Here is a 13,379-nt window from a genome sequence, read left to right as displayed (position 1 = left end):
CTTCAAATTTTTTTTCAAACATCAGATATTTTCATTTTTAGGAGTCTAGTTCAAGATGTTCCTATTCAAAATGTATCGAGTAGTTCATTTTGATATAAGATTATGCCTTGCACTTTTACCCAATTTCAATATTCCTCTGCATGTTTCATCTTTTTCCTGAAGTTTCCAAGTGATTTTCTTCTAAGGCTTGATAGTATTCTACGTAATCATTGTTATTTGCTTAAATTCATACGTTTCATCCTTTTGATATTTTTATTCTTATATTTAGTTTTAATACATAGCGTCTGTTCTGCGTTTTGTTTTACAGAGACGTTTTACCTTGTAAAGATCTTTTCGATTTTGAACACTGCTAAAATAAGTTAATTCTTTAATTGTTTCAAAATCAGGGAACTGCATATACATTCCAATTTAAAATTATAGTACATTATTCGATAAAAAAAGGCCATCTTTTATTAGACGTCAAGCTGCCAAATGTGCAAACGGAGAGGCATGTGATTGTGGCGATGGCAATCCCGCAGGACATTGTGATCACAATGGAGTGTGTCATTGTCATCACAGGTAAGTAAAGAAAGATGAGTAAAACCAAGCCAATTCAATAGAATGAAGAACACGCCATTCCAAAGATTTTTTTATATATTTACAAAGCAATTCAATTGTTTTTTTAAATATATTTACTAAGCAGTTCGTTTGTGTTTTTTTTTTTTTTTATATATATTTACTAAGCAATTCGTTTGATTTTTTTATAATTACTAAGCATTTCGATTCATTCAGCTTTTATGTCACTAGTAATTTACATGTTTAACATTTCGTTTCATCATAAAATATTATGCATCCTTAAACTTGTAACATGGACCTTCAAACGTGCTCTTCTGTCGCCTTTTGTCTGTTAGTTTGTAGTTAAATTTGTCGCTGTGGATTGGTTTGTTGTCTTACATTACCGTATGTCTGTATATTTCTTACATTTTGTCTCACTGTATATATTACTACAAGTTAACATTATTTCATAATAAACATGTACCCAGGTAAATACAAAATTTTCTATTAGGTGAACTAAATTCATTTGCATTTTAGACGACAAACGACATGCTCGGAGGGAGGATCGTGCACTTGTGCAAATGGAACACCGGGACACTGCGATCATAATGGAGTATGTCATTGTCATCACAAGTGAGTGTTGGAATCTTTTTCGAATGGTCGTGTTTCAAATATAGATAAGGACTTAACCTTTTTAGAATAACTCTGATCAATCCTAGTTGCAGTTATGAATTATTTCTGTATAACTTTAGTTCTTCACTCTTTCTATAAACACCTAATGTGGTAACATGAATTCTGACTAGATAAATAAGCTGAAAACGATATAAACTTGTTTCTTAGATTTTGTGTAGCCATATATTACAACGGAGCGAGAAACATGGTTATTGATAACTATAATTGTCCATGCAGGTTTCGCTTAAACATAAGAAAAATCCTAGATGTATTCCAAAGTCAATGTCAAAGGATCTAATCATTTGTGAACTCGGACTGTATTTTTTAGGCGACAAGATACATGCAAAGATGCTGGATCTTGCACTTGTGCAAATGGAACACCGGGACACTGCGACCATAATGGAGTATGTCATTGTCATCACAAGTAAGTAGTGTGCTCTTGTTCGAACGTTCTTATCTCAAATATTTATAAGGAATAATCCTTTTAAAATGATTTTGATCAACCTAAGTTGCAGGATTTATAATCTTAAGCCACTTTTTGATTTACTTTTTTTTTTAATTCTTCACTCTTCCAGTAAAAAGTTGACATGGTAACTTGAATACTGGCTAAACAAATAGAAACAAACATAATATAATCTTGTATTGTACTGTTTCGATTCTAGCGTCACATTTGAGTCGTATGTAGTCGGAACATACGTCTGGCGTCTAAAACAATTGGTCTTGTATATTTGATGAGTTTTTTTTTTCTAAGACTTCGTGCAGTCACATATTAAAACAGAGAGAAAAATAGAGTTATTGATAACAAATTATTGTTTATGCCGGAACAACAAATCATTTGGCACAGAATGAGCTCTGTGATTTTAAGAACCGGTTTTACTTTAAAAAAAAATCAATTGCATTACTGTGCATATTCCAAAGTCATTGTCAAAGGATCTAATGATTTGTGAACTCGAATTGTATTTTTTAGACGACAAGATACATGCTCGGATGGTGGGTCTTGCACTTGTGCAAATGGAACACCAGGACACTGCGACCATAATGGAGTATGTCATTGTCATCACAAGTAAGTAGTGTGCTCTTGTTCGAACGATCTTATCTCAATATTTATAAGGAATAATCCTTTTAAAATGATTTTGATCAACCTTATTTGCAGTTTTTAAAATCGAAAGTCACTTTTTGATTCATTTACTTCTCTTTTTTTAAATCTTCACTCTTCCAGTAAAAAGTTGACATGGTAACTTGAATACTGGCTAAAACATAACAGGAACAAACATAATATAATCTTGTTTCTACTGTTTCGATTCTAGCGTCACGTTTGATTCTTATGTAGTCGAAACATGCGTTTAGCGTCCAAAATATTTAGTCTTGTATATTTGATGAGATTTTTTTTGCTAAGACTTCGTGTAGTCACATATTACAACAGAGAGAAGAATAGAGTTATTGATAACAAATTATTGTGTATGCCCGAACAACAACTCGTTTGGCACAGAATGAGCTCTGTGAGTTTTGAGAGCCGGTTTTACTTAAAAAATCAATCGCATTACTGTGCATATTCCAAAGTCAAAGTCAAAGGATCTAATCATTTGTGAACTCGAATTGTATTTCTTAGAAGACAAGATACATGCTCGGATGGTGGGTCTTGCACTTGTGCAAATGGAACACCAGGACACTGCGACCATAATGGAGTATGTCATTGTCATCACAAGTAAGTAGTGTGATCTTGTGTGAACGATCTTATTAAATATTCATAAGGAATAATCCTTTTAAAATGATTTTGATCAACCTTATTTGCAGTTTTTAAAATCTAAAGTCACTTTTTGATTCATTTCCTTCTCTTTTTTTAAATCTTCACTCTTTCAGTAAAAAGTTGACATGGTAACTTGAATATTGGCTAAAACATAACAGGAACAAACATAATATAATCTTGTTTCTACTTTTCGATTCTAGCGTCACGTTTGATTCCTATGTAGTCGGAACATGCGTTTAGCGTCCAAAATATTAAGTCTTGTATATTTGATGAGGTTTTTTTTCCTAAGACTTCGTGTAGTCACATATTACAACAGAGAGTAAAAAATAAAGTTATTTATAACAAATTATTGTTTATGCCTGAACAACAACTCATTTGGCACAGAATGAGGTCTGTGAGTTTTGAGAGCCGGTTTTACTTAAAAAAATCAATCGCATTACTGTGCATATTCCAAAGTCAATGTCAAAGGGTCTAATCATTTATGAACTCGGACTGTATTTTTTAGACGACAAGATACATGCTCGGATGGTGGGTCTTGCACTTGTGCAAATGGAACACCGGGACACTGCGACCATAATGGAGTATGTCATTGTCATCACAAGTAAGTAGTGTGCTCTTGTTCGAATGATCTTATCTGAAATATTTATAAGAAATAATCCTTTTAAATTGATTTTGATCAACATTATTTGCAGTTTTTTAAAATCTTAAGTCACTTTTTGATTTATTTCCTTCTTTTTTTTTAAATCTTCACTCTTCCAGTAAAAACTTAACATGGTAACTTGAATACTGGCAAAAAAATAATAGAAACAAACATAATATAATCTTGTTTCTACTGTTTCGATTCTAGCGTCACATTTGATTCCTATATAGAAGGAACATGCTTTTGGCGTCCAAAATATTAAGTCTTGTAACTTTGATGAGGTTTTTTTTTATCTAAGACTTCGTGCAGTCACATAATTAGAACATAGAGAAAAAATAGCGTTGTTGATAACAAATTATTGTTTATGCCTGAACAACAACTCATTTGGCACAGAATGAGCTCTCTGAGTTTTAAGAGCCGATTTTACCTTAAAAAAATCAATTACATTACACTGAATATTCCAAAGTCAATGTCAAAGGATCTAACCATTTGTAAACTCGACTTGTATTTTTTAGACGACAAGATACATGCTCGGATGGTGGATCTTGCACTTGTGCAAATGGAATACCGGGACACTGCGACCATAATGGAGTATGTCATTGTCATCACAAGTAAGTAGTGTGCTCTTGTTCGAATGATTTTATCTGAAATATTTATAAGAAATAATCCTTTTAAATTGATTTTGATCAACATCATTTGCAGTTTTTAAAATCTTATGTCACTTTTTTATTCATTTCCTTCTTTTTTTTAAATCTTCACTCTTCCAGTAAAAACTTGACATGGTAACTTGAATACTGGCAAAAAAATAATAGAAACAAACATAATATAATCTTGTTTCTACTGTTTCGATTCTAGCGTCACATTTGATTCCTATGTAGAAGGAACATGCTTTTGGCGTCCAAAATATTGTCTTGTATATTTGAAGAAGTTTTTTTTTATCTAAGACTTCGTGCAGTCACATAATTAGAACAAAGAGAAAAATAAGGTTGTTGATAACAAATTATTGTTTATGCCTGAACAACAACTCATTTGGCACAGAATGAGCTCTCTGAGTTTTAAGAGCCGATTTTACCTTAAAAAAATCAATTGCATTACAGTGAATATTCCAAAGTCAATGTCAAAGGATCTAATTATTTGTGAACTCGACTTGTATTTTTTAGACGACAAGATACATGCTCGGATGGTGGGTCTTGCACTTGTGCAAATGGAACACCGGGACACTGCGACCATAATGGAGTATGTCATTGTCATCACAAGTAAGTAGTGTGCTCTTGTTCGAACGATCTTATTTTAAATATTCATAAGGAATAATCCTTTTAAAAAGGTTTTGATCAACCTTATTTGCAGTTTTGAAAATCTTAAGTCACGTTTTGATTCATTTCTTTCTTTTTTTTTTTAATCTTCACTCTTCCAGTAAAAACTTGACATGATAACTTGAATAGTGGCTAAAACATAATAGAAGCAAACATAATATAATCTTGTTTCTAATGTTTTGATTCTAGCGTCACGTTTGATTCCTATGTAGTCGGAACATGCGTCTGGCGTCCAAAATAATAAGTCTTGTATATTTGAAGAGTTTTTATAAGACTTCGTGCAGTAACATATTACAAGAGAGAGAAAAATAAAGTTATTGATATCAAATTAAAGTTTATTCCTGAACAACAACTCAGTTGACACAGAATGAGCTCTGTGAGTTTTGAGAGCCGGTTGGACTTTAAAAATCAATTGCATTGCTGTTCATATTCCAAAGTCAATGTCAAAGAATCTGATCATTTGTGAACTCGAATTGTATTTTTTAGACGACAAGATGCATGCTCGGATGGTGGGTCTTGCACTTGTGCAAATGGAACACCGGGACACTGCGACCATAATGGAGTATGTCATTGTCATCACAAGTAAGTAGTGTGATCTTGTTCGAACGATCTTATCTCAAATATTCATAAGGAATAATCCTTTTAAAATGATTTTGATCAACCTTAATAGCAGTTTTTAAAATCTTAAGTCACTTTTTGATTCATTTCCTTTTTTTTTAAATCTTCACTCTCCAGTAAAAAGTTGACACGGTAATTTGAATACTGGCTAAAACATAATAGGAACAAACATAATATAATCTTGTTTCTACTGTTTCGATTCTAGCGTCACGTTTGATTCTTATGTAGTCGGAACATGAGTTCTGCGTCCAAAATATTTTGTCTTGTATATTTGATGAAGTTTTTTTCCCTAAGACTTCGTGTAGTCACATATTACAACAGAGAGTAAAAAAAAGAGTTATTGATGACAAATTATTGTTTATGCCCGAACAACAACTCGTTTGGCACAGAATGAGCTCTGTGAGTTTTGGGAGCCGGTTTTACTTTAAAAAAATCAATCGCATTACTGTGCATATTCCAAAGTCAACGTCAAAGGATCTAATCATTTGTGAACTCGGATTGTATTTTTTAGACGACAAGATACATGCTCGGATGGTGGGTCTTGCACTTGTGCAAATGGAACACCGGGACACTGCGACCATAATGGAGTATGTCATTGTCATCACAAGTAAGTAGTGTGCTCTTCTTCGAACGATCTTATTTTAAATATTTAAAAGGAATAATCCTTTTAAAATGATTTTGATCAACCTTATTTGCAATTTTTAAAATCTTAAGTCATGTTTTGATTCATTTCCTTCTTTTTTTTAAATCTTCACTCTTAAAAACTTGACATGGTAACTTGAATACTGGCTAAAACATAATAGGAACAAACATAATATAATCTTGTTTCTACTGTTTCGATTCTAGCATCACGTTTGATTCCTATGGAACATGCGTCTGGCGTCCAAAATATTTAATCTTGTATATTTGATGAGTATTTTTTCTAAGATTTCGTGCAGTCACATATTACAACAGAGAGAAAAATAGAGTTATTGATAACAAATTATTGTATATAGATATAAAGAAGATGTAATTTGAGTGCCAATAAGACAACTCTCCATCCAAGTCACAATTTGTAAAATGTAAACCATTATAGATCAAAGTACGGCCTTCAACACGGAGCCTTGGCTCACACCGAACAGCAAGCAATAAAGGGCCCCAAAAATGTGAAAAACAATTCAGACAGGAAAACTAACGGTCTAATCTAGATATATCTCCCCGATATAGACATTCTCATAATCTGTTCGATGATTACTTAATGTTCATTGTTAAACGTTAGTGTCAATTAAGAAATTCACGCCAAGTAGTTATGCAACACAAATAATAAAAATGGTATAAATGTACCTGGAATGAATTTAAGTAATATTACCAACAATATTTTACTTATAAAAAGGTCTGCAGAACCCCCATAAAAAACTTATGACTAATTCCTAAAATAACATAATATGATATATGCTCATTTATACATTTCAATTTTTTTTTATAGATGAAGGATGTCACAAAGGAAAACTTTTTGAACAATACCACTATCTTCAGATATATAATAAAATAAAATACAACAACTTTGTTTGTTCAAAACCTCTTAATGAAAGTGCTCAAGTGTTCTTAATTCAATATCAAAGAGGAGAAATCTGAAGCTTGAGGAAAGCTGTGGACGACGTTAAAAAATTATTGAAGACAAGTGTAACGATTTTAAGTGCGGGACAGGACGTCATTGTAAAGGTGTTTTGTACTTCACCTAAAACACTCCCTGCTGTTTATTTGCCAAATTACTTAAAACAAAAACAAAAGAATTCAATCTAGCATGACGTGCGACCTTTTTCCCTTCCATCATATACCACTCCTGCGTCAATAATTTGAGTCGTAATACTCTGCGATATCTAATAATGGTTGTTTAAAGCATCATTCAAATTTACGTTAAGCTAGTTTTCATCTAGATCTACAATTGAGCTTCCAAAAATAAAATTTAACAAATTAAATAAATAAAAAATGTCTATTTTGCTTCCTTGTATATTCAATATTGTTATATAGAATAGAGCGCTATCAACAAGATCATGAATACATGGAATAGGAAACTGAGTCTATGAAAGCTTTTTGTATCATTATTATTCAATTCAATTGTCTGTACTAAGTCAGAACTATGACAGTGGTTTTCCATTCGTTCGATGTGTATGAGCTTTTGAATTTGCCCTTGATAAGGTACTTTTTGTTTTTAATTTTCCTTGGACCTCGGTGCTTTTATTATTTTACTTTTAAATAAAGCCTAATCTTCAAATCTATACTATTAAATTTGTAGACCAAAATTTTTTAGCCGGTTTGTCTCCGAGCCGACGATCGTCTGAAGTATTATATAATAATAAATAGTTAGTGTATGTAATGTACTTTATAATTTCATATAGTAATTGCTTTAATTAGCGTAGCTTAATTAATTAAACCCCAAATAAAGTTCCGTAGCTGGTTCCTTACCGTCTACGTTTTGTAAGCAGGCGGAAATTGTTTTGTATTCAATTTGTCTTGAATTCATGACAACTGGGCTCACGGCCAACTCGAACCACTCAAACACTCTCACTAGTTATTACAACTTGCATCACTTTATCAAAATCGCACCACTAAAAAAGAAATATACCAAAATCGAAGAAATGTTTTTACTCATTAGATTGTTTTCTTCTTCTCTTAGTAAATTCCTCCTGTCTCGGAACACCCGTGTCACACAGAGACAGAACTCGCACAACTCAAAAAATATACTACAAACTCGCACCACTGAAGAAATGTTTTAAATCATCAGAGAGTTCTAGATTGTCTTCTCTTAGTTATTTCCTCCGTTCTTGGAGCACCCGTATCCCACAGAGACAGAACTTGACTCGTACCTTTCGAAAAAAATAAATACTACAAACTAGCACCGCTAAGATGTGTTTTAATCATCAGTGTTCTAGGTTGTCTTCTTTTCTCTGAGTTATTTCTTCCGTTTCAAGTGCATCTGTGTAACACCGAGACAGCAGCTACTATTTGGAATTCAAACTCATATGGAAGAAGAACTGACAAACTAATCAAAACTATCAACATAATGCATCAGTGCATTAAAACAGTTTGAGAAACACGAACCCAAGCTGTGTATCACCATAAACATTTCAAGTAGTCTTCAAGACGCGCTCGCGCGGGTTTTTTCTAGTGTTTTTTTTTAATTTTCAATTACAGAATACACAATGAACAAAATATAAAGGAAAGTGTTCAGCCTATTTTTGTTTCTTTTTTATTCGAACTAAACATACAACAATCAATTCAAGAAAATGCTAGCAAGATCAGGTATTGAGATGAATACGTTCTTTATTCGACTATAAGGATTCAGTAGTAGATATGATAAAACCTTTTTGACTATTTACAGCAGTATCAAATTCGTATGTAAAAACTAATGTCAGTTAAGTATCAGTCAAAACTCAGTAAATCTGACACACAGAGCTAAGATTTCTGTACATGTAATCATCGTGCCATCGATATGCTTGTGATTTCTTTATAAGAAGAGTAACTTCATATGGTTTTAGATCTGGTTGGTGTCCATGCTCATTCCAATTGAAATATTCAAGTATTTCGCCATTGTTGTATCTCCATGTGTTTCCAGAGTCACGTATGCCTTGAATCCTTACTCCACCGTCGTGTATTTGTGCTGAAGTGTATTGAGTGGAATAAAAAATAAAAATATATCCATAAATTTACATGTAAAATTACATACATGTACGATACCAATTTTAGTGTGCAGTAACCGTGTATTTTCATCAGATGCTTTTATTGGTCCCCATACTTTTTGGGGACCGTCCGATCTATAGACGGACAAACGTGTTTGCCCTCGGCGTAATGATGAGTTATTAGTTAAATTCAAAAAAGAATACTTAGTAAAACTGCTAAAAGAGAGATTACGAGGGTGCTGATCCCAAATTCACCAGAAAATAAATCCCAAATCCCAAATTCATTGGAAACAAATGTACCCGTTCCTGCATCTCGATATAATTAAATTTTAAATTCCCAATGATTCAATTTGCTATAATTCCCGAATTCCTGTGATTTAAACAGCTCAATCCATCCTGAACTCCCAAAAAAAGGACATTCCATCCCCCTGTTTACACCAACATTTGTATCCATCATGCTTGAAATTAATTTAAACAGCATACTCAATATTAATCCAAAGTCTGTTGAGGTTAATTTATAACAATGCTTTAAACCTCTCAAGCATTTTGGCTTTCCAGACTTTCTGTCTGGGACGTACCTAATAAAAGTTATTCAAATATCATTCGTTTTGTTTTGGGATTTGTCTAATTAACTGCTTTATAAATTATGTAATGGTTACAACCCATGAAATGTTAAGTACCCTTTTCAAATTTGACTATAGATAGTCTAGGCTATTTTCTAATGAATCAACATATAATTTTGTTTTCTTAACCACTTTTATACCGCGAAACTTACTAACATGACTAGCATGGGCAACACGACGGATGTCACATGTGGAACAGGATTTGTTTACCCTTCCGGAGAACCTGAGATGACCCCAAGTTTTTGGTGGGGTTCATGTTGTTCAGTCTTTAGTTTTCTATGTTGTATTTTGTGTGCTATTGTTTGTCTGTTGTTCTTTTTCTTTTTTAGCCATGGCGTTGTCAGTTTATTTTCTACTTGTGAGTTTGAAGATTCCTTTGGTATCTTTCGCCCCTCTTTTACTGAGACATGACTTGAGGTGTATTCTAACATTCTGTGCGAAACTGAATAGATATGTGCCAGTGAAAAAGTTGCTTAATGTATATCAATGCTCTGCAATCAATGCATATATTTGATAAGCTAACTTGTGTTTTTATTTAGACTCGGTATAATTGAGAGCTTTACACCTTGTTAAGACGCCTGTCTATCATTAACTGTGTGATTTAGAGCTGACACATTTTTTAGACGACTGTCTATTATTGACGACATTTTAATATTTTTAGGTCATTTGGTTTTTGTCTCAATTACGTATACAAGACATATCCTTTTGTACACACACTACTCTACACGTAGTTCCGAGATAGTCTGTTTCTCCGTGTCCGATTTCCTTTCACATACAATAGTCATGTGATAACGTCATATATCAATACAGTGTCAGCTTGATAAAAACATCAATTCATGGTTGATGTCATCTAATGGTAGGTTTTAAAAAGGGTGAAGAGTTCAAAATAACATGAATAAAGAAGTGTGATCAAATATTTAAATTGAAAATCTAATCTAATACTTCCATTTACTTAATGCACCTGTGTAAAAGTAAAAAAACTATAATCTCTGTAACATTTTTGTTTATAAAATGAAACGAAGATAATTACAAGGTTCCAGGTTGTTTCTTGAGTTAATGAATGTAACTCGACACATTTTGCTCACATAGTCTTAAACGACATCAAATAAAGGATTTGAACATTTCTGGAATGAAGTGGTAAAAATTCAATATAAATACCTAATATTTGTTCCAGTATATGTTGAATAAGTCCTCTGTTTACTTTAGCCAAATAACTGTTGTATGAAGCACAACTGTCCACAGCACCTTGGTAGTCCAGTTTTTTTGGTACGTAACGATAGCAGAAACAAGCTCCTTTTACATAGTCGAATCCATTGTGTGAAAGGCATTTGTGTTTTGTAATGCTACATTCTAACAACAAAGTAAAATTAAGAATCATAATGATTACAGCCAGTTTTGACATGATGTCATTTACGTACACAAATAACAAAACATATAATAGGAAAACCATAGATAATGTAAGTCTTATTTGATTTCAGCTACATTTCAACCAGTTATATAATTTCATCTGAATCATTATAATAAAAAAGATTTTCTATTCGATCCTTTGATTTTGATATAGTTTAAATAATATTCCTGTTGGAATAACTTCAACAATAGCGATTATAAAAGTTATCATCTCCCTAAAGGTAACATTTTACACACATGTAAGCCTTGTGGCAATGCATTGAAAAAAATAGTTTTAACAATGATACCCTAAGAATGAATGTAGCAGACATATTCTTAAATTGACATCGTAGTTTCAGAGAAGACTTTTATAAACGGTTGCCATGTAATGAAAAAACCCACACAGACCATTGGTCAGGTGACATAAAAAGTGATGTTTCCAATTAAGCTTTGTACAGTGATATTATATAACAATCACTGCATTTTAACTTTTCATTCTGTCTCATTGTCTTAATCAACTTAGTGGTAAAGGCTGCAATTATACTGCTGTTGTTCAATGACATTGTTTGGTAATTGCAGACACCAATTCGCTTATATTTTATGTTCTTTTATGCAATTTTTGAAAATTGAGGGTTGAGATCTGAAAAATCAATATTTTATGATTACCCCTCCCATTGACATGTGCCTTTACAGAGTTGGGAAGCATGTCTGCAGTTTTCTCGTATCGCATCTTTATCAGTTTAGTGTGTGTTATTTGCAAAGTTTGGTGTTGGTCACAGCTTTTATGTACTCAGGACGATCTAGGGCATATTTCCATTCAAATGTAAGCTACTGTCTTAATTGTATATACTCCATAATCCTCTATCAATTAACGGATGCTGGTATTTATCTTTATATCCCAGACACTTAAACGTTCATCATTTGCCGGCCTGGGTAGAGTATTAGTTTCCATCAACGTTATAATTAAGAAAATTTGACATTATGATGTTGTTCGCTGTGTTGTTACTTCAGCAATGATATTTTCAGGGCAAAACCATTTAATCGTGTTGGTTCATATGTAAATTGTTTGTCCTCGCAACTTCCTTTACAGTTTTAAGCTCGAACATATCTAAGATGAAAAACATATTTATATGTTCGTATATTTTTGTTCTTAATTTGTTTATATTAAACGTTTCATGCAAACTATAGTTTAAGTCTTGCATCTCATGAATGACAAAACTTGTCAGAAATTAAAACTTCTAAATATATTTTTGCAAATATTCGGTGTTTTGTATATCAATAATTTCGTTGTCCCCAGTTGCAAAGCAATTTTCATTTATATCAACAAACCATTGGACGAGTTTGAAAAGCCTTACAAATGAACTTCTTTTCATATGAAAAATGTCCCATTGAAATATAACTAACATGTTAAATATAATGAAAGTACTTGCAAACATATCTCGATGGATTTAGATATATATTAACTACTAAAGGTTCATATAAGCTTTATCAACGAGTTCGATAATCAGTGACGAGCAATTTTTTTAACATGAGTGATGCCCTTGAAAAAAGAGATTAAATGAAAAATTGCATTGTAAGCAGTATCGCGCTTTAATTTCGTTAAGAAATTGTTTTAAAAGAAATAATAAAACCATATGCTTACCTCTGATAAGGTAGTAATAGCTCCATCCAGCTTCTGTTAAAATGTTATCAATTCGAATGAAATCTTCGCCCCATAACTGGCATATATGTGTTTTGTTGTTATAGGAATATGATAGACAATGCACATTGTCAACACAAAGGATGCTACAGCTCATCACAGATGCGCATTGGCCAATGTTGAGATTTTGTTTTGTAAGCTTCAAATCGGTAAAACCGGTATTTTTTATACCAATACCAGTTCGTAATAATATGCAGTGTATGGACTGCTTGTAAATCAAGAGAACACAGAAAACGTCCAAAACTTTCATACTTCACTGTTAACTTTCGAAGGTTTCGGGGAATGCGTACTGATGCAACATAATCAAAAATGTAAGTTTGATAAGGAGCATTGATTGTTTTTGTCTCTGTGCCAACAATGCTTTATATGTATTCAATTTGATATCGGTGCATTTATGATACTAGAAATCCTAAGATCATTTCTAAATACCTGAACAACTAGGCAATTTATAAAAAAATCAGTAATGTATGTTTAATGTAAGGACAAAT

The 13,379-nt window shown here is 32.6% G+C and overlaps 1 protein-coding gene across 1 annotated transcript; it reads left to right on the top strand.

Annotated features, from left to right (window-relative positions):
- The first annotated feature begins 533 nt into the window (after positions 1-533).
- Positions 534-13,014, top strand: LOC127705545 (protein shifted-like). Its single transcript, XM_052209871.1, has 9 exons — positions 534-538; positions 1,072-1,167; positions 1,535-1,630; positions 2,174-2,269; positions 3,459-3,554; positions 4,109-4,204; positions 4,754-4,849; positions 6,036-6,131; positions 12,939-13,014. Exons 1-9 carry the CDS (start codon positions 534-536, stop codon positions 13,012-13,014), a joined length of 753 nt encoding a protein of 250 aa, XP_052065831.1.
- Positions 13,015-13,379: the final 365 nt, after the last annotated feature.

The sequence above is a fragment of the Mytilus californianus genome, unplaced genomic scaffold (genome assembly GCF_021869535.1).
Source record: "Mytilus californianus isolate M0D057914Y unplaced genomic scaffold, xbMytCali1.0.p SCAF_6, whole genome shotgun sequence".
Lineage (NCBI taxonomy): Eukaryota > Metazoa > Mollusca > Bivalvia > Mytilida > Mytilidae > Mytilus > Mytilus californianus.
Note: the sequence above shows the minus strand (reverse complement) of the source record. Positions and strands in the feature narration are given on the sequence as shown.

Bases quoted from the DNA above. Each gene is read 5' to 3' on its own strand.
- LOC127705545 (XM_052209871.1), top strand. The intron at 1,168-1,534 runs GTGAGTGTTGGA...TGTATTTTTTAG, and splicing joins GTATGTCATTGTCATCACAA to GCGACAAGATACATGCAAAG. The intron at 1,631-2,173 runs GTAAGTAGTGTG...TGTATTTTTTAG, and splicing joins GTATGTCATTGTCATCACAA to ACGACAAGATACATGCTCGG.